Raw genomic sequence first — 17,733 nt, 5'->3', positions numbered from 1 at the left:
GTCAAAAGGGGCGGGCACGGGCCCAAGGGTTACTCCGCACAGGGTTACAGGGTTACTTACACAAGCGACTTGCATGCAGAGCGTATACATGAACCTCTCTTGCAGACCCAACCTGTGTTCAACTGTTCACCGTCAAGGGACCCAGCAAGTTATCTCTGGAAGGAATATCTTGATTTGGCAAATAGCAATATAATACAAACAACCACAACGCCTTGGCATAAAACGCCCTTCCCTGCGGCAAGACATCGTTGTGCCGCCCGGGGGTCAGTCTACTTGCCCTACTTAACACCCCCAAAACATCAAAATGGTATCTCGAAACGAGGACCGCGGCCACCCAACTGATTTCCAAATACACGCACACAGAACGCCTTCCATCAAATTCGACAACCAAGTGCAGAATTATCAATGCCGTTGCGCCCCCTTCCGCTCTCCCACCACCAAAAGTCTCCGGCTCAGCCGGGTATACCGACGGGTTAGGCGGAGCTGGGAAAGGAGGCAGGACGCCGAGTTCGGAACTCCACTGGCATTATTGGATATTGAGGCACAATCCGCAATGTCGACAGCCGTGCTTGCCAACTCAGTCGCACGCGCTTTGCGCAGCGCCATCTTCGTTGGTCACCTGACTGGACCGCAGCGCGCATGTTTTTTATCGGCCGGGGTTCGAGACGTGGGCTGGTTGGCAGGTGGGCAGATAGGTGATGCTAGTTCTGGGACGGGAAATGCGGGAATAGATGAAATGCGACCATGGCAACAAAGTGTATGCCATGTGTGCCACGCTATGCTGGCTGCGCCATGAGACACACTCGGGTAACAATGAACGAAACAAAAGATGAAGCCAGGAGGGTCAAATCTGGCCTTTAATGTCAACCCGGCGGAATGCCTGGGCTCTTGCGGCATCGAAGTGGCCTTTGGCTTTGCCCGGCTGGAAGTAGACGACGGAATCACGTTCCTCGAGGAGACCACCGGCCTCGTGTTGAAGAAGGAACTTGACAGCATCGCCGTCGGCATCAAAGCCGAGTTCCTCGGTGATGAAACGAAGAGGAACATCTGTCTTGTAACTGTGCCGAGAAGAGCAGGTCAGCATTTTCCGCTCCAAGCCGGTTGGGGGGGTGGGGAATGGCAACTTACGCTTTGCACATGTTGCACAGTGCAGCAAGGCGCTCACGATCGACAAACATGTCCATGAGATACGCGCCCATCTTGATATGTGAGGGGTCAACGTAGAGCTGGAAGAAACGATGGTAGTTGCCTAGGGCCAGGGCCGAACGAACATCCAGCGCATGCTTGATGGCGGGCTCCGATTTCTCTGCTGTGGTTAGATCCGCCAGGGCATCATTAAGGTCCGAGCGGTTGGCGGTGTGGATGAAATACAGAATACGGTAGGCTTTGAACTCATCGGGATGGCCCTTCAGGCCCAGCTTGTACAGTGCGATCAGCTGGGTCTGGCACTGATTATACTCACCGAGGTCGGCCATCTCCAACGCGATCCGGGCATGAATCTCGTACACCTCGACAGTGAAGTTGTTCTTGATCCGCTGCACGGTGAGGTCTTGGCGCAACGACTTGAACTGGTTGCAGATGTAGTTGTAATCCCTGTCCTTTTTCCACTTTTTCTTGAGGAGGTCCAGGGTCTGGTGCAACACCCTCTCTGGACGGACGGCTTCGGGTTTTGGTGGGGCGGTCAAACGCAAATAGCCCTTCTCCAGTTTCTCGCAGGTTCCGACTACAGGTCCGGCGGGAGGTTCAGGCGTGGGAGATCTCTGGGGTGATGGCTGGGGAGCACCAAAGCGCTCGGCACGTTTTTGTCGCTTCTCGTTGGCCTTTGTGTACTTACTCTTGGCCAACGGCAGGTCCATGATCTGACGCCGATCATCGGCGGCGTAGCTGATGCGATTTTCGAGTTTACGTTCCCGCGGGGCAAGGGTGGCCGGGCTGCTGTCATGGTCTCTGTCCCCCTCAAATGACTTTCGCTTCCTGGCCGAGCCGGGACTGCTGCCTGGGCCGGACTTTTGCGACTCTAGCAGCGTGTTGCGTTCTTGGACGACCAACTCCTGGGGCAGAGGCATATTGTCCCAGTCGACGCTGTTCAGCTTGCCCGAGTCGGTGGCGCCAGAAATGACTTCCCTCAGCTTCTGTTCCATATCGGTCCTTGAGACTGAGGGGTTCAAATTCTCGGGCCTGAATGAGCGCTGGACATAGAGGCGAACCGACATGGGCCACTCGATCTTCTTCTTGGCGGGCTCGGGTTGATTAGCGGGGGGCGGAGGGGGCACCTGTGATGCACCGTACGGAGATGGTGGAACAGGAGCACCAGGATAGACTGGTGGAGGAACGGAATAGGGCTGACTGAAGTTCTGACGAACTTGGACCTGGGTGTATGCAGCTGCCACGAGGGTTAGCTACCTCGTCAGAGACCACACGACACGAGGTTGAGAAGCACTTACGGTTTGGATAGACATAGGGTCCAGGAGGCGGAGGCGGGACTGCACCCTGGGTGCCGGGCGCTGCGGCCCAGCCCATCATGTTTGCTGACATGTCGGCGACGCGATAGTTTCGTGGGCCAGGGACAGATTTACGCGCAAGGTCAAGGAAGGGGCTGTGAAGATCAGTAAATTCTCGTCGTCCAAGAGTGTGGACGTCGTCGCCTGTTGGTAGCAGAAGTGGTGGCGATGATGTGGTTGGGGTGTGATGTGTTGTGTTATGGCGACGAAGACGGATGTTGTTGTCTCAAATGAGAATGGAAGTCGAGGAAAGCGGTGGGAGGCGAGGGAGGCACGGGGGGCGGGCAATAAAGTGCATTTGTGAGATTTGGCCTGCCGTGCACGGCACTAGCGGGACGGGCTGGCTTAGCTAATAAGTAAACTCAGCTACGGAGGTAAGTGAAAATGGCTTTACCACTTCTCCCCCCACACTCCCCGTTTGGGCTCTAAGCCGGCTAGGTGCATCTAGCTAGCCTGACATCATCTGTTTGCCGGATACCGCACGTCTTGTCTGTCTGGACAAAGTCAGGACGGCCAGGTAGCCTTTCAGTGTGCCCCTCTCTCCATTTCACATTTGGGATCGTCTCCCAGAACAGATATGACGAATGTTTTTAAAGCAGCTAGACCTCACAACAGCCCTCCGGCCAGCCTATCTCCCAGACGAAGTTCTTCTCTTTGTCCAAGATAATGTGGGGTTGTACGAGGGGTTAGTTGATGCATCCATGTGCCATCCATCATTGGCTTGTGCCCGCCCCTGCTCTGCTGCCCATCCGCCTCCGGCTCCTCGAGGCGGTTGCTTGCTGTCTTTGATCGCTGTCGAGTGGTGATATGTAGACGCTGACCGTCGCACCTCGCTGCAGGAAGTACAAGCTACAGAACCACCAGAATGGGCAGGTCTACTTGACGTCGCATCGCATCTGCTATGTAGATAAGGCCGATCCCCGGAAGAACTCGGTCGCCCTGGACCTCAAGGACGTCGAGCGATATGAATACTACGTGAGAACAAGCCTGCATGCCATGATAGTGGCTGTTGGGTCACCTTGCTGAGAACATGTGCTACAGGCGGGCTTCCTCAAATCCTCGGCCAAGGTCACCTTGATCCCCAAGCCCACGAAACGCTCCTCGTTGCAGTCTAGGTCCCCAGCTGCAGGGACGGGCTCCCCCAGGGACAGCAACTCCTCTCCAGTCCCACGATCAGACAGCCCTCTGAGGCCGGCACCTGTCGATCCATCCCCTGCGAGCTCGGCGACATGGGTTTGCACCATCTGCAGTTTCTCGAATCCGGTGCCCTCAAACTTCGACCCGGCCACGGCCAGTGCTCTTACTCCCCTCCCGCCGTGCCTGGCGTGTGGGATCAAGCCAGCCTTGACGCACGTGCTAAAGGCTGCTATAAACAATGCGACGAGCAGGCAGTCAGTAGTGTCACCCTTGCCGATGCGTCCTCGGGGCGCCTCGGCAGGGAATGGGCTGGTCGCAGGGAACGAGTCGCCGGCGGCGCGCGACAGCCCTCCCAAGACATCTGATCCTGACGCCTCTTTTCAATGCCCTCGGTGTACCTTCCTGAACCATCCGTCTCTACTATCATGTGAGATGTGCGGCGGGCCACTGATCTCGCACGACGTTCCGACAGAGCTGAGCCAGCCGGCTCAGCCCTCACAGCCCCAAGACAGGACTGATTCCCCAGGCCCTATCCTCAGCTACGGCGCGCTGCCTGGTATGGAGAACCCCGAGAGCATCAAGATCTCCTTCCGGGCGGGCGGCGACAAGATTCTGTACGAACGACTCAAGGGCGCCATCACCCAGCGTAAGTGGCTCCTCCAAGGCGCACCCCGTGTCCCGAACCAGAATCCTCTCGCGGTGGACGGCAATTCCGGCGACGGGTCCACGCGCGAGCAAGTCAGGAAGAAAACGGTAGGCATCGCAGGGCTCGAGCAGCGCGGGCTCGACAGGCGGAAGAACAACGAGCTTGTCATCGGCACCGCTTTTGAGGACCTCGAGGCCCTGATGGCATCCGCAAAGGAGATCATCGCCTTGGCCGAGAGCTTCTCCAAGCAGGGCAACGGAGGCCCTGGCTCGTCCGAGGCGAATGCGCTGCTGGCCGAGTCGGCAAGCCAGCTGGGCCTGGTCACGACGAAAGACATCGTCGGCGGCGGGAGCAGCAACGAGTCGCTGTACCTATCCGAGCTGGCGCGAAACCTCGCAGAGTTCCTGACGGACGACGCGAGGGGCGTGCTAAGGAAGGCGGGAGGCATCATCAGCCTGGTCGACCTCTGGGCCGTGTTCAACCGGGCCCGGGGCGGGGTGGAGCTGGTCAGCCCCATGGACTTTGAGAAGGCGGCGCGGCTGTGGGAGAAGCTGAAGCTCCCCGTGCGGCTGCGGACGTTCAAGAGCGGCGTCATGGTGGTGCAGAGCATGGACAGGACGGACGAGATGACCATCAAGACCCTGCTCGCGTGGATGCGGGACCTGCACGATGTCCCGCCCGAGAGGGAGGTCCCCTGGGACTGGCAGGAGTTTGGCCGGGGCGTCACGGCGCGGGACGCGGCGGACAGGTTCGGCTGGAGCATTGGCGTTGCCGAGGAGGAGCTGGAGATGGCCGAGGAGCGCGGTGTGCTCTGCCGTGAGGAGGGCATCGAAGGGCTCAAGTTCTGGGAGAACTTTATCGATACCGGGGAAGGCCGCATGCGAAAGCGCACGGAGGCGCAAGAAGCGGAGGCCAAGATTTACAAGGCGTTGAGGGAGAGCGGGTTCTTGTGAATTAGCAGCGTGACACACACACACTCTTGACAGATGGCCATGAACGAAGGTCGATCAACTCGGCCGCTTTGACACCATAAACCCGCAGGCGCCCTTACCAGGAGCCCCTGATGCATTTCCATGTCTATCGTCATCTAATCTAACGTCTAGTGGTCTATACTTGCACAGATCATGTAGATGAGAAAAGATCATCTGTCCATGGGTATCGAATGGAAAAAGAAGTGAAACACAAACAAGTCCCGTGCCGGAACGCCATGCCGAAAGTCATGCGCCTATTGTGCAAATATGAAGAAAGGATCATCACGCACACCATCAACGATCCTCCAACAGTAGAGTGCCTAGTATATATCTACACTCTCCCGGGTGCCGAATGGGGGAAAACAACAGAGTTAGAGCTTCTCCATGAGGCTACGGCGCACCTTGGAGTTGACGACGCCGCCAATGCCGTAGGCAGGGATGATACGGCACAGCCTGGCGATGACGCTGACGCCCCAGTTCTTGTAGACCTGGGCCCAGCGCTCGCCGGGGCTCGGCAGGCCGGACCTCTCGCAGCGGGGCCGGTTGTACAGGTCCAGGCCGAGCAGGTGCACGGGGGTGGAGAAGATCTGGACGAAGGCCGGGGCGACGAACTGCACGACGGTCTGGCCGCTGACCTGCCTCGAGAGGGACTCGCCGAGGGCGGCGTGGACGGCCGGGCCCAGCATCATGGGCATGTTGAAGCTGGCGAAGATGGTCAGGCAGTCGCGCATGGTGAAGAGGGCGTACGAGGCGGCGGGGACGGCGCGGGCGGCGGCGCCGGCGGGGCCGAACATGCGGGCGTAGATCTGGTCCTTGTAGACGCCCAGGCCGATGTTGGAGGCGGAGGACAGGGCGAACTTGGCGGTGCCCGAGGTGACGAGGGTGGCGGGCTTGTCCCTCGTGGTCGAGTAGACGGTGTCGACGGTGTTGGCGGAGAGGTAGGTGCCGCCGTAGGCCATGAAGATGAGCGCGACGGGCTTGGAGAGCAGCATGGTGTGCGGGCGGAGCACGAGCTGCCGCAGCGAGGACTTGACCGAGTCGAGGAGGGTGGCGCGGCCGGACGCGTTCTCCATTATGGATCTGCATGGAAACCAGAGACGAGGGCCCCGTCAGTGGCGTGATCTTTCGGGAAGTCTCGGGGTACAACATTTCGAAGTTGGGAAGTCGGTGACTTACCGGTCGATGATGGAGATCAGGGGCGCAACGAGACCGGCGGCGCAGGAGGCGCTCGCGATGTCTGCTGCCCACCTGAGCCCGAGGTTCTTGGTGTTCCACCTGTTCTCGACCACCGCAACCACGGGAGCCACGTCTTTCCTCGAGATGTGCTGCGGTGCCTTGAGGCTCATCTGGCCGGCCGGTTCGCCCGGCTTGCCGCCATTGTCTCGGTCAGCCATGGCGAGTCGATCTCTTGGGCTTCAGGACAGTCGTCTCTCTCTCTCTCGCTCTGTCTCTCTCCTGCAACAACAGATTGCGAGCCGTAGCAGCAGTGAAAGACACGGCAAGAACAGGAGAGGAAAAGAGTGTGTTTTTTTGTCCTTCTCGAGGAAAAAGCAAGAGAAAGGACGGGATGGTGCTTCACTTGACGTGGTCTGTCTTCTCGTCCATGCTGCGCCAGGTCTTCCTCTGGGAATTTCAGGAAGGGGCGGTTTGGGCAGATGAATTATACGAAAAAGCAGACAGACGGGCAGTGGAAGAAGGCCGAGGGTACTCCGTACCTAGGTAGCCAGCTCTTGCAGGGTGAATGACTAGTTTCCGCGAGGGAGAGCGCACAGAGGAAGTACGGATGGCCTCATCGTCAGTCGGTCGAGCTGTGCCCGACTCCTTGTGAAATTTCGAATACCCTGCGCGCGTTGGCGACTGCGGCCGCCCGAGATCGGCGATAGGACCCCAGTGGGCCAGTTAGGGTGTTAGTCCCGGTTGCGCCCTTCTGACAGTGACACCCACAACACCCTGGCCCCACTGCGGTCTGGTCTGCAGAGAGGATGGATCTTCAGGGTGCAGCCAGAACCGGCCAGTCAGCCCGTTTTGCTCGTCGGCCATTCGCTGGGGGTGCGCCTTCCTGCATGGCTCGCCAATCCCACAGTTCCCGTGATGAATAAATGGAGCTTGGAGTTTACTTGATATTATCAATGCATTGCCTCTCAGTCTTCTTTCAGCCTTCTTCTTACTTACTCGAACCTACTCAACGGCTAAATAAGCTCTGGCCCGCACCTGCTAGGCCGAGCTCTGCGCAGTGACACCTTCTCCCGCTGCTCCCGTTGCGCAACGGTTATTTGATGACGGGGTCAATGACATGTCACATATGACCGTGAAGGGGTGCGTGTGTGTGGATGCCCATTTCGGTCTGAGTCAACTGTCCGGTCGAATCCACGCAGTTACTCTTTTCGCGAGGTATCACAAAGCAAGTCAATCTCGAGAATAGTTTCTCAGAAAGGCAACTCCCAGACTCCATTCGCCATCGCTACGCAAGTGGAAGTGGTATCATCGAATCGCTCAAAACAAAAGCGCGGTGCTGTCCTCAACTTCAGGACCGCACGCCCAGTGGGCCGCCTTCTTTCTCTTTCTTCCCTTCTTCCTCTCCCCGGTCCAGGTACGGCCCAGGAGCTCGAGCTACTCCGCCTCCGCCAGCTCCTCCGCCTTTGCCAGCGTGCTGCTGGTCTTCTCCTCCACCGCCTCCCATTGGCCGGCCGCGGCAGCAGCCCAGACCTCTCGCAGCAGGCCACGCCTCTCCGAGGCCATGACGGCGTCGAGGGAGAAGTCCCACTGCTGGGGCAGGACGACGCCGCCCGTACCCGCCGAGGCGTTGAGCTCCGGGAAGAGCGACGAGAGGTAGACCTCGGGGCTACAGTCCTTCTGTTGACCCGAAAAAGTTTTCGCGTTAGTAATCGTATTCCAGGGGACTGGGGTCCGGCGGGGAGTATGCTGGTGTGAGTGGGTGGGTGGGTGTCTGGGCAAGTGCCCATGCACAGGCGTGAAGAGAGTCTGATACAATACACGAAAAAGGGTGTGAAAAGCAACAAACACATACCTCAACGAATTGTCCGACGTTCACGCCAGGAAAGGCAGCACAATCGACGGCCTTGCCGACCGCGAACATGACGCCGACGGCGCCGACCAAGGGACGCAGCTCGGCGGCGGTGGTGAACCTGGCGCCCTCCACCTGCTTGGCTTTGGCGGCCAGCTCGCCCAGCACCTTGTTCCAGCGCTCGCGGAAGACGCGGAACTTGCCGGCGTACTCGACCTTGGTGAGCACGAGGGCCTCGAGCTCGTCGCCCAGGCCGGCGAGGCCCTCCGTGCCGCTGACGCCCGGGACCTTGGCAGGCGCAGAAGGAGGGGCAGCCGGGGTGGCACCAGCGGCGGCCGTGGCGGTGGTGGGGGTCTCAACGACCTCCTTGGTGCCCTCCTTGATGTTGTTGTAGGTGACAACGCGGGGGCCAAGGCAGGGGGTGCGTCCCTTGCTGGCGACGCGCTTGTCGTTGGGGTCGCCGTTCGGGATGGGCCAGTTGACTGGTGCTTGTTAATCACCCCGCTATGGCAAACCCAAGTATTGTGTGTTCTGGATCATTGCAAAACGTGGTGGATGGGCAGAGGGCTTGAGAGGAGAGGAGGTTTACTTACAGTCGTTGCGCTGAACGACACGCGCAGGAGGGGCTGGATCCATGGTCTTTGGTTTGGCCCTCAGCTCTCGACCGATTTGCAGGTGGATGTGAGGGAAGCTACCAACTCCGTATTGGTACTGTGGCTCGAGGTTGTCGAGAGCAGCGTTGGTCGCAATGTGATCAGTGATCGCAGGAAAGGTGGGAGGGTTCTGAGGTGGCTGGCTGCTCTGGTGCGCAGGTCCAGCAAGATCACCACGAGTGATGGTGTGATCAGAGGACGCTGAAGGGGAAGCAGGAAGCGCAACGTCTCGCTGGGTGATGGTGCGATTGCTACCGTCACTGCTAGAAGGTGAGGCTGGTCCAAGAAGCTCTTGAGTAGGCTCCTGGACGACAGACTCTGCAGTAGTGTTGTTGCGGTAGTCAATGGTCTCAACCAACAAAGAAGCTGGAGGGGAGCTTGGAGGGGAGGGGGTAGTGGTGGATGGAAGGGACTCCATGGTGAAAGCCAATGTCTCCCTGGACCGTACTAGAAGAGGGTTACTTAGTCGGCAGGGCTGTCGAAATCGAGGCGCGTGATTCGACAATGAGGTTGGCGATGCCCTGTCTTTGGCGTTGAAGTTTGCAGGCAGCTGCAAACGCAGACAGGGTGGCCAAAGACACAGCTGCACCTGGCCCCCCCTCCACCCAAAATATATTAAAATTAATTGAAATATTTAGGATTAATCTCATTCTTACCTTTAACTTATTCTGTTATTTTAATAGCAAGTTTAAGTTTAGTAGCTTTCCCTTTCAGTCTCGCTCACAGCCAGATTTCCCCCATAACATTGTACAAATCACTGCACCAAGCTCTGTGTATCCATTCTCCGTATTTGTGACATTGCACCTCGAGTTAAAGTATGCCAGGCAAGCCTGAAGTGGGGGCAAATAGAATATTGCCCCGAGAGGAGAATTGTGTTTATACAGAGAAGGGGGGAAAGAGTATTAAATACATGGCTTGATATGCCTCTGATCCCCGACATTAGAGCACATGATGGCCTACCAACAGCGAGCCCCTCAAGCCGCGACAGGCCCAACCGTCACGAGCTCCCTCCGTTTCCGCTCCATCTCCTGTTCCTCCTGGGCCACCTTCCTCTGCATCCTCCGCCGGCTATTCTGCAAGTCCGCAAACCTTCCCCTGGCGCCGTGCTTGATCTTGGTGATCATGTCGGCAGCCTTGCCCTTGGTGATGCTGTCCGCGGTCAGCTTGTCGCCCTCTGCCCGGACCTTGTTCAGGAACCTGAGCTGGCCGTCGGTGGGCGGGCTGTTGCGCCACGGCTGCCTGCGGGATATCATGATATGCAGGAAGTGCCTCTGCGCGTAGTTGTCGGCGCCGTGCACGGCGTCGGTGAAGGTCGTTGCCCTGAGGAGCTCGTGCGGCGGCGCATAGGGTGCCTTGGACATGCCGGCGGGCAGGGCGCGGACGAGGAAGGCCCTCCAGAAGACGGGGTCCGCGTCCCGGGGGTCATCCTTGACGATTCTCAGATAGGAGCCGGAGTTGCTGCTCAGCACGAACTTGTCCGGCCCTACTTGCACCCAGGCGTATTGGCTTATGGCATGGATGTGTCTCTCGCCAGAGGTATCTGAGATCAGGTCGAATACGGAGTCGTACTCTGTGAAGGTGATCTTCTGGGGGACGGCTGGGGATTCTGACGGGGCCACAGTATCGTAGGCTTTGTCTTGCCTGCTCTTCTCGGCCTCTTTCCGTTCTTTCGTGCTCTTCATGTCATCAACGGTCGCCCCGTCGACCAGCTCCTCAGGATCCAGACCGAAAAGCGTCGGTACGGTGACGATCCCTGTCTCGAGACTCGCAACCATATCCATGACGTGGCAATTCTCTTTGCCCTTGTGCAGCCTCATTCCCCTCCCTATCATCTGGACGAGGAGGTTGCGTGATCGTGTGGGACGAGCGAGGATGACACAGTCGATGTTGGGAATATCCGTGCCCTCGGTGAAGACGCCGCAGTTCAGAAGCACGGGGAACTCGCCCCGCTTGAAGGCATCGAGGATCTCACCCCGCTGAACCTTGTGTGTGTCGCCCGTGACAAATCGAGCATCCAGCCCGTACTGCCTGAATTTCTGGGTGAGCCCCGCGACGTGAGCCAGGTCCACGCAGAACACCAAGGTCGACTTCCGGTCGCCTGCCTTGGCGAGCCAGCTCCTGACTGTGACATCGTTGACCTGGTCCGTATTGACGGCGCTGGAGAGTTCAGACGTGACAAAGTCCCCGCCGCCAGCTTGCTTCTTCACCTTTGAGATGTCGGCGGTGGACTTGACGGTGGTAAAGACGACGCCGGACAGCCACTTTTCGTCTATCATGTCGACATAGTCCTTGTGGTAGACAATCTCGTCGATCGCGGAGCCAAGCTTCAGCCCATCAAACCGAGACAAAGTTGCGGACACACCGACCAGATTCGGCGAGTCCGCTCTCTTGGTGGACAGCCCGAAGTGCTGGAGGACCTTCATGTATCCCGGGGCTACGATGTGGTGAGCCTCGTCGACAAGTATGAGCTTGAAGTTCTTTGGGTTATATTTCTCGAGCCTATCTTCCCTCTGGAGACTCATAACACTGGCAATGGTGATGTCGGCTACCCCGCTGGCATGGGTCTTGGCCATGTCGATCTCAACAGTCTTGTCCGGGTATGCGTTGACACAATGCCTAGCTGCTTGTTCCACGAGCTCCCGCCGATGAGCCAGAATAAGCGTTTGGGTAGCCCTTTCTGAAGGAGGCTCAATATGTTGGATGAGTTGTGTAAATATTACCTTATGTATAGTCAGTACAACACATATCAGACAGGTGAATAATGAGTCTGCGGGGAACCACGCAGTGACGCGCTTATCATCAGAAATACTGCAGAACACTCACAGTCTTGCCTCCTCCAGTGGCAAGTGATATGCCGACCCTCTTGTGCCCATTCTTGAGAGCTGACACGACTGACTGAATGCATTCCAGCTGGTAGTCCCGAAGCTGCACTTGCTGGGTCGCATAACTTCTTATGCACCCAGATGAGATTTTTGGACCACGAAGGACGACCCGAGGGACGGCGTGGATCACCCTCCGTGGCCGGGGTATGATAAACAGTGTTGTTGAAGCCCTGAAGCCTCTCAACACTGGTAGCAGCATGATGTGCTCAGCCTTGCCCGTTGGCGGACGTTGAGGAAAAGCTATAAGGCTGAGGAGATGCCCTGCCGAATGGACAAGGCGGCTACCGCATCCCCCCAGCCCCCCACAAACTTCAGGGGTACCCCTGACCCTAGATTCAAGGGCGGGTCGCGCTAAAGCACCTACCCCTGCAATTGAAGCCGAAGCTCTGTAAAACTTTCCTTCAACACCACCACCAAGTGAGAATGAGACCAGCCTCTTCCTTGAAGAATTTGTGATGTTAGCCGACCAGATGCTGCGAGTCGGGCGATTATCGATATGTGCTTGGACCGACCAACCATCAATAGCGTGATCCTAGTCGCGCCACTTATTGATGGACTGGCAAGCACAAAATGGAGTTTTCTGGGCACATGAGTGACCATGCCGACATGGAGGCTTTTCAGCCCAACGCTGGACCATCGCGCAGATCCAAAAGTGGTAAAAGTCACGAGCGAGGCGCCTCGAAACGGAAGAAACGCCACAAGAAGGACGGCGCTAGGGCAAAGAAAAGCACCCACAATGGCGACCAGGACCACCGTGAGCCAGAGGATCAGCCAGCGGAGGTGGGTAGGCACTCTTACGGTCAAAGCCAAGAGATGGGAGAAATTCCAAACGGCCAGGGCGAACGAATCAGTATGGAGCGGGACCGAGACACCGATTCGGATGGTGGCGCTGCTCTGAACAGCAGACCTGACTCACCTGGAGGACATCAGCCCTTTGAAAACCACGACGACCCTGCGCAGGGAGGCACTGCTGTCCATGCAGATGCATCAGAGGAGCTCGACCGAAGGGACACTTCTGACAGCGAAGAGCTCTTGCCTGCACATCATCAGCCTCCTCCATCGCATCAAGTCTCACCCGAGGAAAGCGAGTACTCGTCCGATGAAGCTCGGAATAGCGACTCACAAGGGAGCCAATCGATGCATGAGCCGATGTTGACAGACGACGACCCGGCCCAGCGAACGAGACCAAGGAAGCGGAAGTCGCCAGAAGATGCACATTCCAGTACTGGTTTCCGACCATTGAAGAGAGCCAAGACTTCCTTCAACCGCACCTACTTGGATCTACTGAATGAGGACATTGAGCACGCCGTGGCCCAGTATGTCCCTCACGGCCGCGAGACCAAAGACTTGAGGATCAGCATGCCATCATCTCAGATCGGCACGGTGACTTGGACTCCCATGGAAAAGGACCGCTTCTTTGAAGCCCTTGGCCGGCTTGGCCGGGACGATTCACCAGGGATTGCCCGCCGTATCCGCACAAAGAGCGACTTGGAGGTCAGGCAGTACCTGAGGCTGCTCCAGGACGGGCTCGAACAGCGACGGCGGCAGAATGAACTGGACCCCCTGGAGCTGGCAGACTTCCCGGCGGCGGTCGAGATCAGTCACGAGTGCTGTGGGGCATTGGACGAGGAGGCCGATAGCCTTGCCTTGAGGCTGGAGAATGTCGAGCAGACCAATGAGCAACACAAGCATGGGGAAGAATGGCTGATCACGCAAGAGAAGTGCAAGGACGCCATTCAAGACGAGGCAGTGGATGGTCCGCTGGCGCCGGAATCTTGGTTGAACACACAGAACTGGCTGAAAATGTCGGAGCGTCTTTTCATGAACGGCGCTTCAGAAGACAGCAACTGGCAGTCTGTAGACGGCGACTTCCCTTCACTAAGGCACTCCACGCTGGAAGACTTCTACTCGGTCGCGCTGACGCTGACAAGACGACTGGTGTCGGCAGCGCTCTACATTACGAATACACGCATACGGTCTGAGCGCGACTACCACCCAGAGGTTCTGGCCGAGGTACGCCAGAAGGACGTCCGCGCCGCAGCCTTGTCCTTGGGGCTGATGACGGAGAAGAATGCCGTGCTGGCCAGAGCGGCCCGGCGGTTGGGGTTGCATATCTACGAGCAACCACCGAAGCCCAGCGAGGAGGAGGACGAGGCGACGATGATGCCATATGACGCCGTCGAACACGCCCTGGGCCTGGACGTGCGCCGCAACATCAGCAGTATCAGACACAAGATCCAGCGTATAGGACTATCTTCAGACGAGGAACATGTCCCGCAGCAGCCTGCACCGGAGCACAGCGACATGGCTTTGGATACGGACCCGGTGGGTTCAGATGAGAATTACCCATCAGACGGAGACGACGAAGAAGAACAAGGTGAGGAGGTCAGGGCCGAGGCCGACGAGGTCATGCTGTACTCGGCAGTGGACCAGCCGCAGACAAAGAGGGACCGCGAGACGCTCTTCCGCAGGATCAAGGCGGAGAGGGAGCAGGAGGCGTACGCGGACGCGGTGGACGCGCAGGCGACGTACCAGGAGGAGCGGCGGATGTGGGAGGAGGTGCTGGGGAGGTCGCCGCGGCAGCCGCTGGTGGACCCTGGGCTGCCTCCGGGCGGGCGGCGGATGAAGGTGTCGGTAGGCGCTGGGTACTCCGTGGGGAAGGACTGGAGGGCGCACACCAAGGTGGCGAGCGAGTGGGAATCGCGCTCCCGACTGCATGGGTGAGAAATTACGACGCCGGCCCAGGGCAGATATCAAATCTCGGGTGTGGCTTGGTATACTTGGTATACGCGTATCACCATCTTGGTGGCGTTTGTGCTGTTTATGTAGAAGGTTGTCTCGGGGCCAGAATAGCCTTCTGGAATAGCCAAATAATCGACATAGTCGTGAGCATGAAGAGGATTTGAATGCGAGTATAAAATAGAGCATTATTCTGTGAGGTACGCTCAACATATATTCGCCTCCAACATGTTGGACCCCCCACCCCACCCTTGCAAAGCAATGGGGTAACCCTCGGAGATTGAGGGTTATCTAAGGTTAGGCGCATGCACGCTAAAGCAGCACCCGAGGCGCTGGGAACAAAGGGAGTGGAGCACCAACTTTGTCGATGTGGCTGTGCAGCAGAACAGGCACGCCACTGTACGGAGGGAACGGGAGTAGCCACGGCCCCGTACGGGGGGTTTCCAGGTGCAGCTTCGGTAACATGAGGTGAGACGTTGCGAGTTTGACGCAAACCAAATTGCAGCAGCTACAGCACGCAACAACGACACGGCTGCCTCTCTCTCTAGTCCGTCGCTCCCTTTTCTTCCCGACTCAGACCTTCACATTCTTTCTCCCGTCGATCAACCACGGCTGCCACGTCACCCCCTGTGCCCCGTAACCTTGCTTGCCTCCTCATCGGCCGTGACACATTCAACTTGACCTTGGCCCTTAGTTCCCCCGTGGTCCGCAATAGCGCATCCAACACATCATCAACCAGGACTTCCCCCCCGCGCCACTCATTTGCCAGCCCAATATCTATCCGTACACGGCACAGCAGCTGAGCAGTGGCCTACCGAATCTGGGCCAGGCACACTAAAACGCCGGGCCGGGAGCTAGTGCTTCGCCACACACCCAACACAGGACGAGGCCAGACCAAGCCTGTCTGTCACCTGCTCAGTGCCCGCGCATCCGAAATCCCCCCCCCCCCTTCGGAGGAATCCCAACTTCCTCCCTTTCCAACACCAACAACCTGCACAAAACACCATCGCCAAGAACTAGCTGTCATTTCCAACCGGAAACTACCCAACCTCTCACCTACCACCACCACCACCACCCCAAGGGCATCCACCAACCCAAAACAAACAACATGTCCAAGCCAACAGACGCCCCACCGGCCTACTACGCCGGCGGCCAGGGCCCCGAGGCGCCCAAGCCAACCTACGACGGCCAGCAACAACAACAATACCCAGGCGGCTACCCACCACAGCAGCAGGGAGGGGGCTACTACCCCCCGCCCCAGGACGGCGGCTACTACCAGCAGCAGAACATGGGCTACGGCGCGCCCCCGCCGGGCCCCTACGGCCCCCAGGGCCCGTACGACCCCAACATGCCCCCGCCCCAGGGCCAGTACCCGCCCCCCGGCGCCTACTACCAGCAGGGCCCGCCGTACGGCCAGTACCAGGACAACCGCGGCCAGCAGAGGGGCCCCGGCATGCTGGAGGGCATCATGGCCGCGCTGTGCTGCTGCTGCTGCTTGGATATCCTCATCTAGACGTCGGGCGGGGCTGTTGGCGCGTTTCGCCCCGCGTGCGATGCGGTGTCATGCGCCGTTTTGGTCTCCACAGGCAGGCAGCCACGACACCACCGAGCGGGCTAGGCGGCGTGGGATGGGACGGGCCGATGGGGGGGAGCCTGCGATGCTCGCGAGGAATAGACATGCTCGGCCACCGGTTGTGGCGCCGCCCATGCCGGCTTGGTCGACGGACGCGCAGCGCGGTGCACGAGCTGACCTCCGAAGCCTGACACGGGAGGGGGACTGCCCACCACGACCGCGACCGCGGCACGGCACGGCTCGGGGAACCAGGCCCTGCTTTGGCCATTGTTATCTGTGGGCCGCATGTTTATTTTTGGCCCTTTATTTGTCGGGGTCAACAATTTTATCTTTTTCAAAGATCTCCGCCGGGATTGTCTGTTGTATGTCAGAACAAGGCCAACCCAGCTGGAGGGGGAGGGAGAGCAAATACACACCCAGCAACAGCTAGATGCTCGAAATTGATGGGACAGACGGTGGATCGGTTCGGGGATGGGGGCGTTTGCATTCTCGCACGGCGTTCATGGGGGGCAGGGCGCAAGTGGAACCGGGATTTGTCTTGTCTTCTGTTTGGAGGATGCGAAGAGAAGGGAAGGGCGGGGCGAGGCAAGGGATGAAAGGCCACCACGACACATCTAAGAATTTGAGTGCGAATGGAGTTAAATTCTAACTATCGACTACTAGGCTTTCCACCCCTTTATTTATACACTAAATATTCTTTATTTAGTATTTAGACGTTTTCGTCTAATAAAGCCCTTTATAATCTAACCGTTTTTAGTAATTATATATATAAAAACGGTATTTCTTTATTAACTATCCGGAAATATATTTTTATAGCCCCTTATAAGCTATATATATATATTTATTTATATATATATATATAAATTAAGTATATAAAAATACTTAGTAGTTAAAAACCTTAATTTTTTAGATAAAAAACTACTTTTATTAAGTTAAAACCTTTTATAAAAAATAACTTATTTTATATAATAATAAAACCTAATATATAAAAAAATATACTATTTATTATATTAAAACCTTTTATAAAAGGGAAAATAGTACTTTTATTAATAATAAAAACCTTTATTATAGGAAAAATATACTATTATATGGTAAAAATCTTAAAATTTACTTAGGTATAATTTAAACTTAAACTCTTATAATTTAAATATATTATTTTTATTTAGCATTTATTTTATATAAGTCATTTATATTATTATTATATTATTTTATAGGTTTATAATTTATAAGGTTATTTTTATAATTTAAGTTAAAAGTTTATATTTATATTATAGTATTTATAAAACTATATTTATATAATAATTTCATTAAACTATATACTTAACTTTTATATATTTTATATATAGTATTTATAGTATATATAGTTTATATACTATATAAATTATTAAAATAAAAACCTATTTATTTTAACTTTTATTAATTTTATATTTATAAGTTATTATTTAAAGTATTAAAATTTTTATTTATTATTTTTATACTATAATATATTAATAAATAGTATTAAACTTACTATTAAATTTCTTTTAAATTATATAAATCTTTAAATTTAATAAATAATAATCTTTTAATTAGTTTAATATACTAATCAGCTATATTTTTCTTTAAA

General features: G+C 55.9%; 7 protein-coding genes across 7 annotated transcripts; 3 read left to right on the top strand and 4 right to left on the bottom strand.

The window, feature by feature from the left end:
* Window positions 1-149: 149 nt before the first annotated feature.
* Window positions 150-2,813, bottom strand: KVR01_002766 (uncharacterized protein). Its single transcript, XM_044787483.1, has 3 exons — window positions 2,445-2,813; window positions 1,129-2,383; window positions 150-1,058 (listed from the first exon to the last, which is right to left on the bottom strand). The coding sequence occupies exons 1-3, from the start codon at window positions 2,533-2,535 to the stop codon at window positions 845-847; spliced, it is 1,560 nt and encodes a 519-aa protein (XP_044647781.1). The 5' UTR covers window positions 2,536-2,813; the 3' UTR covers window positions 150-844.
* A 101-nt stretch (window positions 2,814-2,914) lies between these two features.
* On the top strand, window positions 2,915-5,333 carry KVR01_003719 (ESCRT-II subunit protein VPS36). The gene is made up of 3 exons (XM_044787621.1): window positions 2,915-3,186; window positions 3,341-3,476; window positions 3,543-5,333. The coding sequence occupies exons 1-3, from the start codon at window positions 3,086-3,088 to the stop codon at window positions 5,235-5,237; spliced, it is 1,932 nt and encodes a 643-aa protein (XP_044648734.1). The 5' UTR covers window positions 2,915-3,085; the 3' UTR covers window positions 5,238-5,333.
* Window positions 5,310-7,072, bottom strand: KVR01_002231 (uncharacterized protein). Its single transcript, XM_044791732.1, has 2 exons — window positions 6,432-7,072; window positions 5,310-6,335 (listed from the first exon to the last, which is right to left on the bottom strand). Exons 1-2 carry the CDS (start codon window positions 6,647-6,649, stop codon window positions 5,627-5,629), a joined length of 927 nt encoding a protein of 308 aa, XP_044647246.1. The 5' UTR covers window positions 6,650-7,072; the 3' UTR covers window positions 5,310-5,626.
* Window positions 7,073-7,865: 793 nt separating this feature from the next.
* On the bottom strand, window positions 7,866-9,351 carry KVR01_002667 (uncharacterized protein; the record flags this gene model as incomplete). The annotated part of the gene is made up of 3 exons (XM_044792608.1): window positions 7,866-8,108; window positions 8,284-8,768; window positions 8,874-9,351. 3 exons carry the CDS (start codon window positions 9,349-9,351, stop codon window positions 7,866-7,868), a joined length of 1,206 nt encoding a protein of 401 aa, XP_044647682.1.
* Window positions 9,352-9,637: 286 nt separating this feature from the next.
* Window positions 9,638-12,081, bottom strand: KVR01_002251 (double-stranded DNA-dependent ATPase). Its single transcript, XM_044782590.1, has 2 exons — window positions 11,757-12,081; window positions 9,638-11,653 (listed from the first exon to the last, which is right to left on the bottom strand). Exons 1-2 carry the CDS (start codon window positions 12,012-12,014, stop codon window positions 9,908-9,910), a joined length of 2,004 nt encoding a protein of 667 aa, XP_044647266.1. The 5' UTR covers window positions 12,015-12,081; the 3' UTR covers window positions 9,638-9,907.
* Window positions 12,082-12,218: 137 nt separating this feature from the next.
* Window positions 12,219-14,755, top strand: KVR01_003209 (uncharacterized protein). Its single transcript, XM_044784955.1, has one exon. The coding sequence runs from the start codon at window positions 12,386-12,388 to the stop codon at window positions 14,537-14,539; it is 2,154 nt and encodes a 717-aa protein (XP_044648224.1). The 5' UTR covers window positions 12,219-12,385; the 3' UTR covers window positions 14,540-14,755.
* A 907-nt stretch (window positions 14,756-15,662) lies between these two features.
* Window positions 15,663-16,067, top strand: KVR01_002982 (uncharacterized protein; the record flags this gene model as incomplete). Its single annotated transcript, XM_044784068.1, has 1 exon — window positions 15,663-16,067. One exon carries the CDS (start codon window positions 15,663-15,665, stop codon window positions 16,065-16,067), a length of 405 nt encoding a protein of 134 aa, XP_044647997.1.
* Between the last annotated feature and the right edge of the window lie 1,666 nt (window positions 16,068-17,733).

The sequence above is a fragment of the Diaporthe batatas genome, assembly GCF_019321695.1.
Source record: "Diaporthe batatas strain CRI 302-4 chromosome Unknown Contig00003, whole genome shotgun sequence".
NCBI classification, from domain to species: domain Eukaryota; kingdom Fungi; phylum Ascomycota; class Sordariomycetes; order Diaporthales; family Diaporthaceae; genus Diaporthe; species Diaporthe batatas.
This window is presented reverse-complemented; position numbering and strand designations above follow the sequence as displayed.